General features: G+C 40.0%; 1 protein-coding gene across 1 annotated transcript in view; it reads left to right on the top strand.

Moving 5' to 3' along the window:
• PRKDC (protein kinase, DNA-activated, catalytic subunit) overlaps positions 1-20,905 on the top strand; it is a 199,887-nt gene that overhangs the window by 72,757 nt on the left and 106,225 nt on the right. Inside the window, exons 32-40 of the mRNA XM_070392843.1 lie at positions 3,356-3,579; positions 4,689-4,897; positions 5,395-5,527; positions 5,953-6,111; positions 6,917-7,120; positions 10,622-10,807; positions 11,178-11,282; positions 12,660-12,827; positions 14,967-15,094. Coding sequence (XP_070248944.1) covers positions 3,356-3,579; positions 4,689-4,897; positions 5,395-5,527; positions 5,953-6,111; positions 6,917-7,120; positions 10,622-10,807; positions 11,178-11,282; positions 12,660-12,827; positions 14,967-15,094 — 1,516 coding nt within the window. The remainder of the gene's footprint in view (positions 1-3,355; positions 3,580-4,688; positions 4,898-5,394; positions 5,528-5,952; positions 6,112-6,916; positions 7,121-10,621; positions 10,808-11,177; positions 11,283-12,659; positions 12,828-14,966; positions 15,095-20,905) is intronic.

Genomic DNA, 20,905 nt, shown 5'->3' with positions numbered 1-20,905 from the left:
TAATAACAATGGTGATAACATAGCATTTATTTAGTACTGTGCAAAGAACTTTACCTGCATTCTTACTTAATCTCACAATGAGGGTGTGAGTATAGATGCCACAACTGAGGCTAAAGAAACCTGTTCTTTTTGCCCTGTCCATAGGTTCTTGACCCTTTTATAAAAATAACCTTTTGGGGTTTTTGTTTCCAGAAAGTACATTAAAAGGTTTCTTCCTGATCTGAGACTTTAAGATCGTGTTCCTGTTTCTGTATAATGCATCTTTGCTTTTCTTATTTTATATTCTGCAAGTGTTTCTGTTGTTTGCCGAAAGGCAGAGTGTTCCTTAGCCCATGCTGGGCAGGAGAAGGTGGGCAGGCTCCATCCTTTAGTGACTTCATAGGACCTGTCAGGGCAGGAGAGGGCTGTGGGAGGTACATCTCTCCAAGGACAGAGCACTTGGAGCTGACTATTGGCTGTAGGCGTGTTCTCTGCTTCCTGGTTCTCTGAGCAGCATATGTTAGTCATCAGAGATTTCAATTAAATCCTCTCAAGAGAACCTCAGACTTGCTACTCAGAACATGTTCTGTTATTTAAATGATTTTTAATTTAGGTGGAGAATTACTCTGGTGGTGGTGGTGGTGGTGGTGGTGGTGTTGGCAGCGGCGGCAGCTGACTAAGGGAACTACCATTCTCTAATTTTGTCAGAGGTGAAGTTCATATTTGGGAATTTGGGAGAGAAGAACCAGGTTATTTTCCTTCCTAGGATGGTAGAACCAGGCAGCGTGGGGAGTGTTTAATGGACGTGTATGCACACACGCGAGGGTTCAAGAAAACAGATTTTATACCATTCTGGGGAAGTCTGATTCTTTTTTTTTTTTTTTTTTAATATATTTTATTGATTTTTTAACAGAGAGGAAGGGAGAGAGATAGAGAGCCAGAAACATCGATGAGAGAGAAACATCGACCAGCTGCCTCCTGCACATCTCCCACTGGAGATGTGCCCGCAACCCAGGTACATGCCCTTGACCGGAATCGAACCCGGGACCCCTCAGTCCGCAGGCTGACGCTCTATCCACTGAGCCAAACCGGTTTCGGCGAAGTCTGATTCTTTAGCATGGGATTCTGTGTGATTCTAGCATGAGATTCTCAAAGTGATAGATTAAAAAGTTGTGAAACTCTAAAAATAGTAAAAGTAGCTGTGCAGATGCCAATAGTACCTTAAATATATTGTTTTAAGAGCTCTCATATATCCTCATTTTGAAAGTTTGAGCAAGGAAAAAAGGCATAAAAATATGCAAAACCTCTTTCCTAATCACATTTCCTAATGATAAACATTATAACAGTTTAGTGTTTACTTTTCTAAATTTTTAATATATATTTTTTAAATTTTCATTTTTTAGTTAATGGATGATTATACATGCTTTACTGTAATTTGTTTTTTTAAAAAGAAACTTAACAGTGTACTCAATGGAACCTAAATACGATAGAAGTTTTATAGTCAGCATCATCAGCTTTAAAATACAGTTTCTTTACTGGAAATTTTGCAGAATCCCTGTCTTATTATTACTACTCCATTCTCCTTACATTTTTTAATCTTAAAGTATTATGCTTTTATGCTTATATTTTTATGTATAATTCTACCTATGTCTTTGAAACAGAGGGTGTGTTTATATAAAGGTTTCTTCTGTGTTATTACATTTGTTATTAGGGCACATTACACTCATTACCACCACAACATAAACATAATAAACATTTTTATAATTATCTATAATAATAAAAGCATAATATGCTAATTAGACCAGACGACCTTCCGGATGAAGCCAGGGCTGCGAGGGAAGCCCAGGTCCCCGGTGCCAGAGGGAAGCCAGTGCCGGCATCCGGGGGAAGGAAGGCCTACTCTTGCACAAATTTCGTGCATTGGGCCTCTAGTTATATATAAAAGTAAGATTGTATGGTTATAATAATATTTTTTGTTCGTTTAGATTTTAGTACTAAAACAACTTGTTCACAATAAACAAGTGCCATTTTTGAATAATTCTAAAATAGACTTTGTTCCCACATTTAACATATCTATGGTTGGAATGTGTCATAGCTCATAGTCTGTGTAATCAAGAATAGTTGGTATTTGAGAATGTAATTCTTAATGTATTTTCTCTCACTTCTTTGAATACATAGTGACCTGTCATCAAAATTATTTTTTAATGATTTGACAGTATAATTTATTTTCCTTAAATTTTATGAAAACAAGAATTGGACACCATTAGACTTATAAAAGGATTTGTCATTCAGTCATTACCTTTACTTATTTTTTCAACACATGTATCATTATTTTAAATTGTCTCTTTGGGGCTTCAAAGGTCTACAGTTAATTTGAGGAGAGGAGAAAAGTGTATCTATCTCCCTCCCTCCCTCCCTCCCTCCTTTCCTCCCTCCCTCCTTCCCTCCCTTCCTTCCTTCCTTCCTTTTTTTTATCCTCACCCAAGGTTATTTTTTCCATTGATTTTTAGAGAGAGTGACAGGGAGGGGGAGAGTTTTAGAGAGAAACATCGATGTGAGAGCGACATTGGTTGCCTCCTGCATGTGCCCCGACTAGCGCTGGGGATCGAGCCTGCAACCGAGGTACATGCCTTTCACTGGAATCGAACCTGAGACCCTTCAGTCCACGGGCCGATGCTCTAACCACTGAGCAACCGGCTAGGACTGTGTTTCTTTTGTTATGCAGGAGAAAGGCAACTGTGAAAGGGGTGGAGATGAGTAAGGAGCACAATCATATTTTCAGATAGATGAGTTTTGTGGAAAAGTTCATTTGGTTGATATGAAATTGATTTTATGATATACTTGTTTGAAGATGACTGCTATAATTGGTCTCTCTGTCACCCCTTTGAAGGACATTTAGGTTGTTTCTATTTTCTATTATTAAGAACAGTGCTAAAATGAACATCCCTATAAACATATCTTGCAACTATTTCAGTAGAATGAAATTTCAGTGCTGGATCAAATCATATGAGTCTCTCAACATTTAACAGAAATTGGCATACACACTTTTTTAAAGCTTTTGGTATGATTTGCCAAATTGCCGTTTAAAAAGATCACATTAATTTATATTCCCACAGCTAGTGTTTGAAAAGCAAGACCTAATCTTCAGTAGATGTGTTCTTACTCTGAGTTTAAAGTTGAATTCTGTTTGGGTGGTCTTAATTCTGAAATTCTGAAATGAGAAGAAATAGTGCCATTTTATTCAGCTTTTATTGAACGTCTTGTTTTACATTTGAATTTTGACTACATCATGACTATATTTAAAGAAGAGGTTTCACATTAATCTCATTGGAGTTAGAGAAAACAAATGTTGATATTTTAATGCAATTTTTTCCAGGTACTGAAACACAGTCTTCACTTTGGAAAGCGGTGACGTTCTTTTTAGAAAGCATTGCTATGCATGATACCATGGCAGCTACAAAGAGCTTTGGCCCTGGGATAACAGATAACAGACTCAGCCCACAAGAGGAAGAAAGATATAATTACAGCAAATGCACAATTGTCGTTCGGATTATGGAATTTACCACAACACTGCTCAGACTCTACCCAGAAGGCTGGAAGGTAGGGTCACTCCTGCTGCTCTATTTGAGGACAATGCTTGGCACTGGAAAAATACATATAAAGTGCCTATTAGGAGTGGTTTGGGCTGTCTTAGAACTTTTCATTGCTGTAGGAGTTACCTATTTTTGAAAATAATAAAACTGCACGTACTTCAGATCTCATTGTGAGAATAAAATACAAAAGTTTTTCTGAATTTTTATTAGATACTAGGGGCCCGGTGCATGAAATTTGTGCACGGGTAAGGTCCCTAGGCCTGGCTGGTGATCAGGGCCCATTGGGGCCTTCCTTCCCCTGGTTGCCGGCTGCTGGCTGCTGGCCAGGGCCTTCCTTTGTTCCACGCCTCCCCCTGGTAGTCAGTGCACATCATAGCGAGCTGTCGAACTCATGAGGGGGCAATTTGCATATTAGCCTTTTATTATATAGGACTGCATTTTCATATTATAATCAAATATCTACCTTAGGAAACATGAATTATCAAATATTTATAAGTGTATCTGTCAGGCTTATTACATAAACAAATTCCAGTCAATTCATCTAATTAATATATACTAAGTGCCTACTGTATGCTAGGTTCTGTCCTGTAGATACAGCATTGACCTGACCCAGGGGCTGGGAAACTATGGGCCCTAGGTCAGATACCACCTGCTACCTGCTCTTGTAAAGAAGGCTTTAACCCTGGCCAGGTAGCTCAGTTGATTAGAGCGTCGTCCAATAGGCCAAGGTTGAGAGTTCAGTCCCTGGTCAGGGCATATACAGGAAGTACCAATGAATGCATGAATAAGTGGAACAACAAATTGATCCCCCCCACCCCCCCCCCCTCAAGTCAAATGAAAATTTTTTACAAAGAAGGTTTTATTGGAACACATCCAGGTTCATTTGTTCACATATTGTTCATGGCGGCTTTCCCACTAGAATAGCATTTAAGTAGCTGCAGCAGAGACTGTATGGGCCATAAAGCTAAACACATTTATTGTTCAACGCTTTACAGAGAAAGTTTGCCAATCCTTGCCCTATCCAGGCAAAATTTCCCAACTTCATGGACCTTACACTATAGTGAAAATCTAATTCTGACTAATAGATGTGTTCTTACTCAAATCTGTCTTTTACAGCTTCTTGAAAAGTATTTATGTAACACAAACCTTATGAAACTCTTGGTGAAAACCTTATGTGAGCCCGCGAGCATAGGTTTCAATATCAGCGATGTCCACATTATGAATCACCTTCCTGATGTTTGTGTGAACCTGATGAAAGCACTGAAGAAGTCTCCATACAAAGACATTCTAGAGAGGAACCTCAAGGAAAAAATAACAGCACAGAGGTGGGCATTCAGGTCATGCTCAGGGTCAGGGTTGGGGGTTTAAGGTTGCACCGTGCTGTGGAGCCGTGTGGGCATTCGGGTCATGCTCAGAGTCAGGGTTGTGGAGGACTTAAAGATTGCACCGTGCTCTAGAGCTGTGTGCCGGTCCGCCCTAGCTCCATTTTTTCAGGTGAGGAATCTCATCAATGGGGTATTGGGTGCAGAGGATCGCATCAGTTGTTTGAAAATCATCTGTTTAGCAAATGCCTTCCCTGCCCCTTGAACGCAAGTCTTGCATGTGGCTTAGCCTTTGTTGATTTCCGTGGCTGGCTTAGTGCACGGGCCCCTGGGTTTGTGTTAGCCATGTTTGTTTTCCAGGGCTGTGTAAGCTATTTGAGTGCTGGGTATTTAGTTAGTAATACATTCATAACAGAATGCACACATTTTTCAGTATATCCTCATAATGTAATGAGATCGGCACTCATGCCGTTTTCTTTTTGCTTTTCTCCTGTGGCCAGCTTTGAGGAGCTCTGTGGCATTGACCTGTATGGCCCTGAGGCTTACGTGGACAGGGCCAAGTTGTCTTCTTTCGTGTCAGCTTGTAAACATCTTCATCGAGCTGGGGTCTTGCATGATGTATTGCCATCTCAGGTAACCACATTTTGTTTTTACATGTTTCGTAGCTTCAATGAGCTAACTAGTCGATTTATTTATATTCTCTTTTGAACATCCTTTATGGGTGCTGAAATGGGAATTATAGAAATACTTGCTTCCAGACATGTAGGTGTTACCAGGAATATAAATATAAAAGTAAATATAAAAATTAATGTCAAATGAAAGTAGAACAAAGGCTATTTGAGTACTTCCAGTGCCTTCTGAAGAACTTTAGGGACTAACTGCTCCTGTGCCTTGGTGGCTGGGCAGCGGCAGTGAAAAACAGCGTAGAAAGCAAAGTTGAGTGAAACATTTCCTTTCAGTTGGAAGGCAGTTGTCAGTGTTAGCTAACATGGAATTTTTAATTGACAAAAGGTGTGAAATTGTGTGTTTTTAATACTTTATTGTTGATTTTATTTTAGTCTATAGATCAGCATCATTATATTGGCACACAGCTTCTTTCCCTGGTTTATAAAAGCATCGCTCCTGGACACGAACGACAGTGCCTCCCTTCACTTGACCCCAGTTGTAAGCGATTGGCCAGTGGACTTCTGGAGTTGGCCTTTGCTTTTGGAGGATTGGTAGGAAAAACAGCCACATGCTATGCTCTCCTAATAATGTGACTATGTAACTCACATGCTATTGTGTCTTTAAAAACAGTAATTTATTGGATAAGTTCTTAGCTGCACAAGTACTTGAATTAATTTACATGAACTGACTTTCTAGAAGGTTTTTGGTGTTGTTTTTTTTAATGAAAGAAATAGAACAGCATTCTTTTAAATTGAGGTTTTGTCTCTCGCTCTTTGTTCCCAGGAGGACTTTAGGCAGAGAACATTTTGTGAATGTACAGCTGCACTGTGTTGGCACAGTGACCCCTCCTTCCCCTCTCCTTGGTAATTCTTCAAGGGGCTGACTCGGGAGAGCCCCCGAAGGATAACTGAGTTACCACAAAAATGTCTTCATTCTATTGAAACTGTAGGGCTGGCCTCAGCCTCTGCTGCAGAGCAGACCTGCAGCCAGTTCTGGGCATCCACTCACTGTGCCTGTCTTTCTCCTGTAGTGGAAGTCTCTGCTCCTTTGTCTACTTCATGTAAACACATTACATGCTTTGTCTAAAAAGACTCCTTTACTAGACTCTCCCCTCAGAGCAACAGTAAGATGTCTAGAAATTTGGGAGAAACATGAGTCAGGGAAGATCTCTTTCCCAAATTGAAACTTAGAAATTGGAGACTCATTAAAATGTATCTAATTTAAATTTGAACCCTGGCCTTTAAATACCAGGCTCTTGTGCTATTTTCCACTTTCAAAGTTATTAGCTACCCAAGGAGTCTTTCTGTAACATTTAAGACGTGTATTGCTGTCACCGCCCTTCCCTTATCTTCTCAGTGTGAGTGCCTGGTGAGGCTTCTCCTGGACACAGCAGAGCTGTCCATGCCGGCCTCAGGAGGGTCCCAGAGGAACATCGTCAGCTTCTACCACGGAGAGTATTTCTACAGCTTGTTCTCAGACACCGTCAACACTGAATTGTTGAAAAATCTAGATCTTGCTGTACTGGAGCTTATGAAATCATCTGTGGATAATCCCAAGATGGTAATGAAATTTTACTTTAAGTAAAGTTTATTTTCTTATATAATGTTTGTATTCCTGAAATATATTACTAAAACAAAACAAGATTTCTTCCTGGAAGGTTTAAAGCTCTTGCTAATGCTTACCAACAAAACCAAAGGGAAAAAAACAACAGCACCTTAATGAATAGTTAATAATGGTTGTTGAAACATTGGTTTTTGCCCCTAATCTCTCTAGGCCTAATTTTGTAAGGCACAGCTATGTAGATAATGACTTTTTGTCAGGCTTTGGCATTGGAGCTCATAAGCCTGTCCTGAGGCCAAGCCTGCCTTTGTTTCTCCTCCAGCCCCTCGCTGGTCCTGTTCGTTCAGGGATCATTTCCTGCACGTTCCTGCTGTAGCCCACATGTCCCCTCGCATTGAACCTTTGGAGATCACTACTTCATATTCAGTTGACTCTGGTTTGCTAAACTTATAACATTTTAAAATTTAACCTGGTTTGCAGACAATCAGAAACTGTTCACTGCTAGAGTGACCCTTTTAAGGGGAGAGTGTATAATTCCCTACTGAGTTAAGCTTTTATTCCAAACAGTGCTTATTATCTATTTTAGGGGAATATTTTGTGATAGATTGCACTAGGGATTTGTATTTTTTAAAGTTAGAAATAAAAATATAGTAGACTCAGAAAATATAACAATTTGAGCTATTAAACCATTCAGACTTCTGTTGATGATGATGGATAAAAATCATATGCCTTTACCTCCACCTCAAATACCTCTAAAATGACAGGAACAGGGTTTAAAAAAAAAGTACAATGTTAAAGGACACAGAGGAAAAGAAAAAGGTCAAGAGTGACAACACTTTGGAGGCTGGAAGGCAAAAGCACACATTGTCGTTAACAGACTTGGGAGTCCAAGAAAGCTGCAGTGTGACCGACCATAGCAGTGTGAAGATGGGCAGCCAGTTGTGCTGCAGAACTCAGAAAGTGGTCCGGTTCTGGTCTTTAGGGCTGAGGTGTTTCCCCCCAGTTTGGCTTCCAGAATACAGTCTGCTAGGACTCTGCTCTCAGGCAGGATATCAGAATATTTTAACAAGACTTAGAGAAAACAAAGCTACTATATATACTCACTGCCCAGCCAGATCAATTTCCAGTGACCACCATGGCCAGTGAGCCCTGCCCACTGGATAGTGTTTCTGATCAGTCCCTTGACGTGTACCAACAGCAAAATAATACCAAGCACCCGAGGAAGGGGATTCTAAAAGGGACAGGCAAGGAACAAGACACTTGAAGCAGAGACTATTCAGTGAGATGGAAATGTAAAAAGAAAAAAAAACGTCAGAAAGATGAGAGAAGATAGTGTATCCATGGAACAAGACTTGCTGCTGAAAAGAAACATCAGAGAATAAACGAAATTGGGGAGAATTAAGCATAAGCATCAGAAATTAAAAATAGCCAGAACTGGTTTGGCTCAGTGGATAGAGCGTCGGCCTGCGGACTCAAGGGTCCCGGGTTCGATTCCGGTCAGGGGCATGTGTCTTGGTTGCGGGCACATCCCCAGTGGGGGGCATGCAGGAGGCAGCTGATCGATGTTTCTCTCTCATCGATGTTTCTAGCTCTCTATCCCTCTCCTTCCTCTCTGTAAAAAAATCAATAAAAAAAAAAAAAGAAATTAAAAACAAAATGTGGCTGGAAGATAAAATTCAGGGACTCTCACAAAGAGTAGAGGAAAGCCGAAACCGGTTTGGCTCAGTGGATGGAGCGTCAGCCTGTGGACTGAGGGGTCCCGGGTTCGGTTCCGGTCAAGGGCATGTACCTGGGTTGCAGGCACATCCCCAGTGGGAGGTGTGCAGGAGGCAGCTGATCGATGTTTCTCTCTCATCGATGTTTCTAGCTCTCTATCCCTCTCCTTCCTCTCTGTAAAAAAATCAATAAAAAAAAAAAAGAAATTAAAAACAAAATGTGGCTGGAAGATAAAATTCAGGGACTCTCACAAAGAGTAGAGGAAAGCCGAAACCGGTTTGGCTCAGTGGATGGAGCGTCAGCCTGTGGACTGAGGGGTCCCGGGTTCGGTTCCGGTCAAGGGCATGTACCTGGGTTGCAGGCACATCCCCAGTGGGAGGTGTGCAGGAGGCAGCTGATCGATGTTTCTCTCTCATCGATGTTTCTGGCTCTCTGTCCCTCTCCCTTCCTCTCTGTGGAAAATCAATAAAATATATTTAAAAAAAAAGAGTAGAGGAAAAAAGACAAAACAGTAAACAGGAGAGAAAGATGAGGAAACTTGGGATCAATGTACAAGGTCTAGTAGCAGGGCCTCTGCCTCAGAGGGAAGACAGACTTGCACAGCTGAAGAGAATTTCCCAGAAATGAAGACCTTGAGTGTCCAGACCGAAGAAGGCCATTGAGTGTCCAGCACAGTGTGTGAGAACAGCTGTGTATTTCTGGGAGTTCAGCAGCCTGGGGTTTCACTGTTAGGAAAGATCCCGACAAGGGACGATGGGAGAAAGCCTGATTACGTTAAAAGGATCAGGAAATTGGGTTGCTTTTATCTCTGTAGCAGCAAAGTGGACGCTGGAAGACTGTGCCAAATTTCCCTCACAGTTCAGGAAAGAAGATTTCCAACTTGGAGTTCTGAATCCGCCGGATGGTCAGTTATGTGTGAAGGTCAAGTGCACGTCTCAGGTGTGCCGTTTCTCAAACGAAAGTATTTTCTGTGCGCTTCTCTCAGGGGCTGCTGGAGGAAGGACTTCACTAAGCAAGGCAGTCAGCCAAGAAAGAGGATGATGCTGGATCAGGGAAGTTCACGGGCCTCGCAGAGGGTCTCCTAGTGAGACCCAGAGGGCAGTGGTCACCAGCATTTCCAGAGTGAGCGCTGGCTCCCCAGAGGTGGACCTGATGGACTTCTTGATACGTTTAACTGTCTTGTGGAGATTAAATTGAGAGAATTTGATGACGAATAATGGTAGGCACATGGAAAACAACAAAGAAAGTAAGCAAGTATTAACTTCAGTGACATCAAAATGTGCAAGAAAGGAAAAGTATTGGTAGTATATGACTTGGATCATTTGTGAAAATGTTTACATTGTCATAACGATAGAAATAGTGGATATTTTTCCAGCCCAGTAGAAAACACTGTTGATTAGGTGATGGGAAAGGAAATGTGTGCGTGCAATCCTGTGTGCATGTGTACTCATGTGCAGGAGTGTGGATGGGAGTGTACACGTGCAGGTGTGTGGTGGTGATGGCGACAGAAGAAAGCTACTCCTCTGCCCATCGAGAATGCCCCTAACTAAGACATAGGAAATAGCAGTGTGAACATGATTTCGTAAATGAGACACCTTATACTTTTATGGGAAAATTTATATGTTAAAGCCCTGTTCTCAAATTTGAAGAGTTGTGAAGTGAACAGCTATTATAAAATTAACATCTTTATTTCCCCAGAATAGCTTTGAAATGAAAGTAAATTTTGTTGTATATGTCGGTCTTAATGTTAAGAATTTGTTTTCAATCACCACACAATTGTTTTAGGTGAGCACTGTTTTGAATGGAATGTTAGACCAGAGCTTCAGGGATAGGGCCAGTCAGAAAGACCAAGGACTGAAACTTGTGACTGTCATTCTGCAAAACTGGAAGAAGTGTGATTTGTGGTGGGCCAAAGACTCTGCTCCTGAAAGTAAAATGGCAGTGCTGACCTTGCTGGCAAAAATTCTGCAGGTATTTTGAGAGACCTTAAAAATACAATTGTGTTTGTTGTTTTGGATCCAATTTGTATTTTTAAAAATGTGATGGAGGTTTGATAAATAAAAAGTGTTTTAACTGGACAGTTGATAAATATCTTACTCGTTACACTTCTATTATTTTACTTCATTATCATTTCTTATACTTTATGTTTTTAGTGTACCTTCCCATGCATTGTCTTATCAGATAGTTTTAAAGTATTTTAGAACAAGAATTGCTGACATATTATTGAAGCCCAGGAACAAATTTATAGGTCATTTCTGAAATTAAAACATTTAAAAACTGTGTTAAGGAAATTGGAGACATGATATAGTAATGTATCATGTTTTTATTTTCTCTCCTTTAGATTGATTCATCGGTGTCTTTTAATACAAGTCACAGTGCATTCCCTGAAGTCTTTACAACATATACTAGTATACTTGCTGATTCGAAGTTGGGTCTACATTTAAAGGTAAGTAGTAAAGAGAAAAAGGGGGATATATGTAATACTTTCAACAATAAAAAATTTAAAAAGAAGTAGTAAAACGATGTTTTTTCAGATTACATTCTTCATTATTTTTCCATTTGTGCTTATTTATGTTTACTACGTTTTATAATGAAAAAATTTTAAACATTCAAAAGCCAGGAGGCTAGCACAATAAGCCCCCATGTACTTATTATCCAATCTCAATAGCCATCTGTCTGTGGGCTTGCTTGTTTCAACTGCACAGTCACTCCTACCCGTCACCTTGAAGGAACCCCCTGGCGTCATGTTATCTGATCCCCAAAAACATAAAAGTTTAACCAGAAAAAAATTACCATACTTAGAAGAATTAACATTTGTCTTTGCATGTAGATGATTCAAATGGGCCTTTCTGAGAATTGCTATATTAATTAATGAATGACAGAATTTATCGTTAATCATTTTTCTATTAATACATTACGGATGGATCACGAGAATTCTTGTTTTTTTGTTCTAAGGCTTGTGGCCAATCACGGGAATTCTTTAAAAAGATTTTAGCTTGTAAGAACATGTGATAAATAACTTCAAAATGCAATGGGTATTTAATTTTAAAGCATGCCTTTAACATTTATGTAAAATGTTTTTTGTACTTGTTCAATAGAAGCTTATCTGGCCACTGGGTAAGCTAGCAATAAAACTACTGGTCCACAATGTGTTAAGTAATATAAAATATCTTGGTAATTTTTAGTGTCAAGAACATATTTTAATTTTAAAGTTCTTTAATAATTATATTTTACACTCTAATAAAATGTGGCCTTAATGAAAACCATCTTTTTTTTTTCCTTTTTGAAAATCTTTTTTTTTTTTTTTACTGGATCATGAAGATTTCCTTGGAATATTCCTGTTTATGTGATTAATCAAGTTTCTCATTTCTCAGTAGGAGTCTGCGAACTTACCTTCATACAAGGGATGTAGGAAACACATCCTAGTTTCTTTGAAGCTTGGTATGAAGTTTGGAGTGAGTTCTGCAAGGAATATTTGTAAATTACCCCATAGGTTATTCAAGATGTTCGTTCCACTAAAAATTTATCTAGTATATTTCTATTGGAGTCTATATTTTTAGGAGAAATAACATAGAGAATCATCATACAATGTCCTTTCTATTTGCATGTATATAGCCCTGAGTTGGCTCACTCCCTCTAGAGTAGAAGCCATGATACAGCATTGCGTTCAGGTTGTTTTATGTAATCTAGAAGGTATTCTGAAGTCTTTTTTTGAATCTATATAACGTTTTATTTGCAAACTCTTTAGAAGCAGTAATTTTATTTATTTTGTAGAATCTGTAAGCCACAACTAGTGCAATTTCGTATCTGCATTGCTCCACAGGGTCAAGCTATAATTCTTCTTCCATTCTTCACCAATCTTACTGGAGGCAGTCTTGAGAACCTTAAGCATGTTCTTGAAAAGATCATCATTTCTAATTTCCCTATGAAGTCTGAAGAATTTGCCCCAGGAACTCTGCAGTACAATAATTATGTGGACTTCATGAAAAAGGTTAGTTTTAGTAGCACCAAGTAAAATCAAAACATTAATTTTTATTTGTTTTTTTCTATTACATTTTGTGATAAGAAAAGTAAGAGAAATATTCAGAGTTAGAAAAGTGTTCTAACTTTAAGAATCCAATTTAATTCATTTTGAAAGCTGGGTAACTGTGGAGGCAGATGCATATCTAAATCCTTTGGAATTCACTTTCTTCCCTAATTTTAAATTGTGAAATATTTTATGTGGCTTTTCCATTGTGGATGGGTTGGCCTTAAAGACTCAACAAAAGAATGCAGTGGAAGTAATGCTGTGTGACTTCCAACATTACTTCCTGGGGCCCTTCTCTGTGGGACCCAGTCTCCATTGTGTAAGAAAGCCAAGTAGCCTCATGGAAAGACCAGTGTACAAATACCACCACCCACATAGATTCTCTCTTCCCCATTCTTTTTATATACTGTTTTCCAAGCATACAGAAAAATGGAAAGAATAGTGAAACAAGCCATTCATATTACCATCTTCTATATTGAATAGTTAGCATTCTGTCATATTTGCTTTGTTTTGTTGAGAAAGAGAGAGAGAGAGTGTGTGTGTGTGTGTGTGTGTGTGTGTTGGCTGAAACATTTGCAAGTTGGTTTCAGACATCATGATACTTCATTCCTAAATACTTCAGCATGCATGTCCTATGAATAAGCCACAATACTGTTATCATACCTAAGCAAATTCACGCTCCTCTAATATCATGTGTTATGTAGTCCATATTCACATTTCTTTAGATGCCCCATGTTGAGCTGTGTTTTTTCTAACCGGGATCTAATTAATGATTGAATTGAATTGTCATGTCTCTCATATCATTTAATTTAGAACTACTTCACCCTATTTCTTTAATTTTTCATGACATTGAATTTTTGGAAGACACCAGAGTATTACTCTTGGATGTTGGCCCATCTTTGTTTTATTGTTTCCTTGGGGTGTTCTTTAACTTGTCCCTAATCCTCTGCATTTCCTCTAAACTGGAGTGAGGCCTAAAGATTGGTCATGAGATTCAGGCTAATCGTTTTGGCAACAGCAGCACATCAGGAGGCCAATCGTGTCACTGTCCCATTGTTAGTTGCCTCAAGTCTTGTGGCCTGGTGTAGGTGGTGACTGCCTCAGTTCTCTATTGAACACAAGGTAAAATTGAGTATATCCCTTCGAAAGAAGAACAAATAGACATTGAGATGGAAGTTGGGAGAGTAAAGAGCAGAATGTTATATGAGCAGCCTAGACATCTGTAAATGTACGATGGTGTTGAAAGACAAACATCTCCAGAATAAAAGACTCCACACCCCAGAGTACCTAGAATGGTGAAGGGAAATAACCTCAGTGAAGGCCCATAATTATGGAATTTTAGAACCTGAGGATAAGGAGAAAATCCTAAAAGTTGTTAGAGGGAAAAATGTCTGCAAAACCCCCAAAATCAAAACTCAAACATTTAACAAAATTATTTTATGTGTAACATTTATTATATCTGCAAAAATGACTAAAATATTAGTGTTTCTTTTTTTAAAAAGTATATATTTCTTTATTGATTTCAGAGAAGAAGGGAGAAGGAGAGAGAGAGAGAAACATCAATGATGAGAGAGAATCATTGTTAGGCTGCCTTCTGCACACCCCCTACTGGGGATTGAGCCCACAACCCAGGCATGTGCCCTTGGCCGGAATCGAACCTGGGACCCTTCAGTCCACAGGCTGACGTTCTATCCACTGAGCCAAGCCAGCCAGGGCAGTGTGTTTCTTTTTTAAAAATATTTTTTTTATTTATTTCAGAGAGGAAGGGAGAGAGAGAGGGATAGAGAGAGAGAGAGAGGAAGAGAGAGAGAGAGAAATCAGTAACGAATGAGACTGGCTGCCTCCTGCACGCCCCACATTGGAGATCGAGCCCACAACCCGGACATGTGCTCTAACTGGGAGTTGAACCTGACCTCCTGGTGCAGGTGGATGTTCACTACAGAGCCATGCTGGCCAGGAAGTATTTCTTAATTCTCTGTGAAATTCTGTTATAATTTCTCTATATTTTATTAGAACTGTTAAATACAAAACAAAAACGAAAATCCAACAAAATTATCATTATCATTATTGTTATGTATTTTGACTTTTTTTTTTTTTTTGCAGTTTTTAGATGCATTGGAATTATCTCAAAGTCCTACATTATTGCAGTTGATGACAGAACTTCTTTGTCGAGAACAACAACATATTATGGAAGATTTATTTCAATCCACTTTCAAAAAGATTGCCAGAAAGTAAGTCATTTTATTATAGTCTGGGATGCCAGGAACCATATACATTATGTTTCTGAGGAAAATTTATCTTCTCTGTTTCAAAAAAAAGTTGAGTGACAATTACACTCAACTCTTACAACTAAATTTTATTTTGTTTTTCGTAAGAAATAGAAAGATTTTTATCTTGACAGTTTCAAACATACTCAGAGTTGAAAGTAACACTATGAATGATTCTTCATATTAAACAAGCATCAGCATTTCCTAGCTTCATCACGCCTGGGTTCTTTATCCAGCATGTTTCTGAGATTCATCCATGATGTAGCATGAATTAGTAACTTATTTCTTTTTATTGGCTTAAAAAAAAATTAAATGGCATTTCTAAATAACCTTTGCATCAAAAAAGAAATAAGGGAAATCAAATCATATTTTGATCTGAATAGATAAAGCATATCCAAATATCTGCAATGCAGCGAAAGCAGGGCTTAAAGGAGAATTTATGTCTCTTAATGCCTATATGAAAAAATAAGAAAGATCCTGAATTCACAAACTAAACTTTCACATTAAAATCTAAAAATAAAACTTAAAATGAAGGCAAACTGAAGGAAAAGAATAATAAAGATTAGAGTGGCTCTGACCGGTTTGGCTCAGTGGATAGAGCGTCGGCCTGCAGACTGAAGGCTCCCGGGTTCGATTCCAGTCAAGGGCATGTACCTTGGTTTCGGGCACATCCCCAGTAGGGGGTGTGCAGGAGGCAACTGGTCGATGTTTCTCTCTCATTGATGTTTCTGACTCTCTATCTCTCTCCCTTCCTCTCTGTAAAAAATCAATAAAATATATTTAAAAAAAAAGATTAGAGTGAAAATTAATGAAATTGAAATCAGAGAAATGGTGAAGAAAAATAATGAAACTAATAATTGTTCTTTGAAACGAAACAGTCATCACTGAGAACCACTTGAAGACTAAACAGAATTTCTGTTATTAAGGATATAAAAAAGAAGCCATGTTGAGACTGGTAGGTGGGAGGGAGATATGAAATGGGCAGGTCCCACACCAATGGTGTGATGGTTAAGAAACAGGAGGGGTATCTCTGCTGAGGAAGTCCCCCTGAGTGGGGGTTCCAGCCCCACACTCAGTTCTCCAACCCAGGGTGTCATTGCTGAGGAGTCCCCATAATATCTGGCTGTGAAAACCAGTGGGATTGCATTCAAGAAAGACTAAGGACTTGTGGGAGGCTAAGACGTAGGTCTCAAGGAGACTGTGCAGAGTGGTGGGAGTATTTCTGGAGGTACTAAATTAACTAATTTCAGGGTGAGGGCTGGAGAGGGAGGGGTAAGAGCAGTTCTCTCTGGGGACAAAAGCATTGGCGCCATTGTTTCTTTGGAGAGCTATCCTCCCACCCAGCTGTGCTGGTACAGGCAGGCACTAAATCTCAGCTCTCCATTAACCTTGCTAACACTGTTCACCCTGCCCCGGTGATTTCCTGACACCCTGCCCAGCCCATATTGTTCGCCTGGCCTGAGCCTTTTCCACCGTCTCCTTCACACAAGTGGCCTGCCTTATCTCTGCACACTTCCCCTAAATCTCACGGTCAAAAAACCCAAACAGGCATCCACTGGCATTGTAACTTGCTAAGCAGCCAAAGCCCAGCACAAGGAGCAGTCGCCCTCAGTTTGCATTGTAACTCTCATCACGTGGCCCCAACCCTGGCATAAGCAACAGCCAGTCTGGGTCAGGAACAAAGTTTCAGCAAAGCAGCCACAAGCCTGGCTCAAGTGGCAGCTGGCCTCCACTCACATCATGGTGCCCATCAAAAGGGCCTAAGCCCAGCACAAGCGACAGCGATCTGGGTTGCCTGAGTAGCCTCCACAGGCACTTCCAAGACAAGGAAGAGCAGCAACCAACTGCAGATGACTCTGTAGCTCCTACCAAAGGCTCAAGCAGTGGGTGACCTTGGCCTGCACTGAAGCACCTCCCAAGAGGCTCTAGAATGAGCACATGCAGTGACCCTCTTCAGACCACACCAGGGCGCCACCCAACCAGCTTTACCAATGACATACCCGAAAGGCAGACTTGATGGCACCAGAGCACGGCTAAAGCCATTGCTATTCTGTTGGGTCAGTCTCCAGACAACTGCTCATCTGCTCTAGTTACAACCAGCCCTGAACGTGGTCACCCTGAGGTTCAACCCAACTTACTGATGTGCCAACGGCAATTGAGGCTCAACTACAACAGGAGGAAACAGACCCACATAGCAGACATCCCTAGAGCATCTGGCAGGTGACCAGGGAGAATGCACTACTTGGCCTCACAAGACATCCTCTCCATAAGGCCCCTTTGTCAAGAATGGGAGACATAGCAGAACTACCAAAAAATAGAAATAGTCATGGACTCGGCTCAAAATGAAGAGATAGAAATTTGTATCTAATGAAAGAATAGGACAAATCTTCAGAAAAAGAACTGAACTACTAGATACAGAGGTCAAAATAATGGTAATAAGGATACCATAAACAACTGGGACTCCATCAAACTAAAAAGTTTTTGCACAGCAAAGGAAACCATCAACAAAACAAAATGACAACCTACTGAATGGCAGAAGAGACTCACCAATGATGCATCTCATAAGAAGTTAGTATCTAAATTTTATAAAGAATGCGTACAACTGAACTCCAAAAAAACCCCAAAACAGTCTAATTTAAAAATGGGCAGAGGACACGAATAGACATTTCTCCAAAGAGGACATACAGATGGCCAATAGACATGAAAACATGCTAAATGTCACTAATAAAAAAAATGCAAATTCACTCCACAGTGAGATTTCACTTTACACCTGTCAGAATTGCTATAATCAACAAATCAACAAACAAGTGTTAGCAAGTATGTAGAGAAAAGCAAACCCTCATGCATTTTTGGTAGGAATGCAAATTTGTGCATCCACTATGGACAACAGTGTGGAAGTTCATCAGAATTTAAAAATGGAACTGCCTTATGACCCAGCGATTCCACTTTTGTGTATATATCTGAAGAAACCAAAAACATTAATTTGATAGAATATATACATCCTTATGTTCATAGCATATATACACCCCTATGTTCATAGCAGCATTATTTACATTAACCATGATATAGACACAACCCAAGTGCCTATCAATAGAATATCAGTGAAATATTACTGAGCCATAAAAAATGAAATATTACTATTTGCAACAACATGGATGGACCTGGAAGGTATTATAGTAAGTGAAATAAGTTAGACAGATAAAGACCAATACCATGTGATTTCACTTATATGTGGAATCTAAAGAGCAAAATAAGCTAACAAAATTGAAACGGACTTATAGATATACAGGAAACAGACTGATGTTTGCCACAGAGTGTGGGGGTTTGGAGGACTGCATGAAGAGGTATAGGGATTAACTACAAGTAGGGGAGAGAAAGCAAGATGGCGGCATAGGTACACACTTGTACTTGCTGCCTCGCACAACCACATCAAAACTACAACTAAAAGACAAAACGGACATCATCCAGAACCATGGGAAGGCTGGCTGAGTGGAAATTCTACAACTAGAAAGAAAGAGAAAAGCACATTGAAACTGGAAGGAGGTGCAGAGGTGCAGAAGTGCAGGGGTACAGAGGCACGCATGGAAATGGGCTGGCAACTGGGCACGCTGTTGTCTTTTTTAATTGGGAGGGAGATACACCTCCCAATTGCTCTGAAATCCAGTTCCGGGTGAGACTCTGGGGACCCAGACTCATACGGGGAGAAACTGGACTGTTTGGCATCGGGCCGGAACACGAGGGTGGCTTTCTCGCAGAGGTGCTTGCAGCGATTATTGTTCCTGCACAGGGCCACAGGACACAGAGACCCCGGGACCTCTCCGAGACAGAGCAGACTGGTAGCTATTACGGTTTGCTCTGCTCTGATGATTCCTTGAGACCCTGCCCTACCCAATTTACAACCCCACTGAAGCTGTGAGCAGAGGCTTTTACATATGAATGGCCTGTTCTTTTGCAATCTAAACCCTAACAAACTGCAGCTGGGTCAAAGAGCGCCAAAGCTTCCAAAAGAAGCCCTAGACAGCAGCCTGCATTGCTTCACAGCTGGGCCTTATCTGGACATTTCCAAACCCCAAACAAAGAGGAGGAATCTGCAGATCTCTCTGTAGCTCCTGCTGAGTGGCCTCAGGCAGTGGCTGACTTTGCACCTCCTTGGAGATCCAAGAGCCAGTGTACCCAGTGGTCAGAGTGGGACCATACCAGAGTACAGCTCTTCACATCCATAAGTGACACACTCAAGGGGCAGACTCAGTGAGCACCAAAGCCCCACTGAAGCAAGTCCTGCTCCATAAGGGTGTCTCCAGCACAGAAGTTCTCCCGTTGTAAACACAGCTGGTCCTCACAGCCAATTGGCCTGGTGGTCAATTCCTTCCAGTGATACCAATAGCAATCAAAGACTTAACTACAAGACTGTGCACATAGCCCACAAAGGGGTGCACCAAGAGTGTCCACCTCGCCCTAACTGGTTTGGCTCAGTAGATAGAGCGTCAGCCTGCAGACTGAAAGGTCCCAGGTTCGATTCCGGTCAAGGGCATGTACCTTGGTTGCGGGCACATCCCCAGTAGGGGGTGTGCAGGAGGCAGCTAATCGATGTTTCTCTCTCATCGATGTTTCTAACTCTCTATCCCTTCCCCTTCCTCTCTGTAAAAAATCAATAAAACATATTTAAAAAAAAAAAAGAGTGTCCACCTCAGGTAATTAGGGAGGCTGAGCCACTGGGCCCTATAGGACACCTAGCACACAAAGCCACTCTATCAACACAAGGAAGCAGCCAAAATACGGAGACAAAGAAACATGTCACGAATGAAAGAAATGGAGGAAAGCAAACTACTGGATATAGAGTTCAAAACCACGGTTATAAGGTTACCCAAGAATCTTCTAGAAACCTCCGAGAAATTTAGTGAGACCCTTAAGGATATGAAAAAGGACCAATTAGAAATTAAGCATACACTTACTGAAATAAAGAATAATATACAGAGATCCAACAGCAGACTAGAGACCCCCAAGAATCAAGTCAAAGATTTGAAATACGAAGAAGCAAAAAACACCCAAATTTTTAAATCAAATTTTTTATTTGTATGACTTGGATGTTTTAGGGCTGTTCATCTCTACTGTGCTGTATATAGGAAGAGCCTCAAGAGAATTTAAGTCTAAGACAGTGACCAAATGAATATAACAAAATCCCATGTTGCAACTAGTAGTGTCCTGCAACCTTAAAATTTTATGATTGAATTGCCTTCTGAATCTAATATTTTTGCTCTGATTTATATCTAACTTCTGAGCATTGGGATTTTAGGATTGGAAAGGATTGTAATGTTTGTTTACTCCTAACCTCTTATTTTTATAGGTGAAGAAACTAACTCCGTAGTCTTAATTTTATAGATTTATAGATAAATCCTTATAGGAGATCATTCAAATATCTGATTTCCAACATTAGAAAATAAAGGGCCAGCTAAATATATCTCTATATAGCAAATAGGAATGGTATTTCATTATGAGGAAGAGACTAGAATTTTAAAATAATAATTCATGAGTTTTAGATTCTGTAAATGTGATCATCTTTAGGTCTAGATTTTCTCAAATTTTTAAAAAATATATATATATTTTATTGGTTTTTTTATAGAGAGGAAGGGAGAGAGAGAGATAGAAACATCGGGTAGGGCTCAAATTCTTTTTTTAAAAAAATTTTTTTTATTGATTTTTTACAGAGAGGAAGGGAGAGGGACAGAGGGCTAGAAACATCGATGAGAGAGAAACATCAATCAGCTGCCTCCCGCA

The sequence above is a fragment of the Myotis yumanensis genome, unplaced genomic scaffold (assembly GCF_028538775.1).
Source record: "Myotis yumanensis isolate MYYU_CA2020_CCGP unplaced genomic scaffold, mMyoYum1.0.hap1 SCAF_15, whole genome shotgun sequence".
NCBI classification, from domain to species: domain Eukaryota; kingdom Metazoa; phylum Chordata; class Mammalia; order Chiroptera; family Vespertilionidae; genus Myotis; species Myotis yumanensis.
The sequence above is the reverse complement of the archived record's forward strand: the minus strand, read 5'-3'. Positions and strand labels throughout refer to the sequence as shown.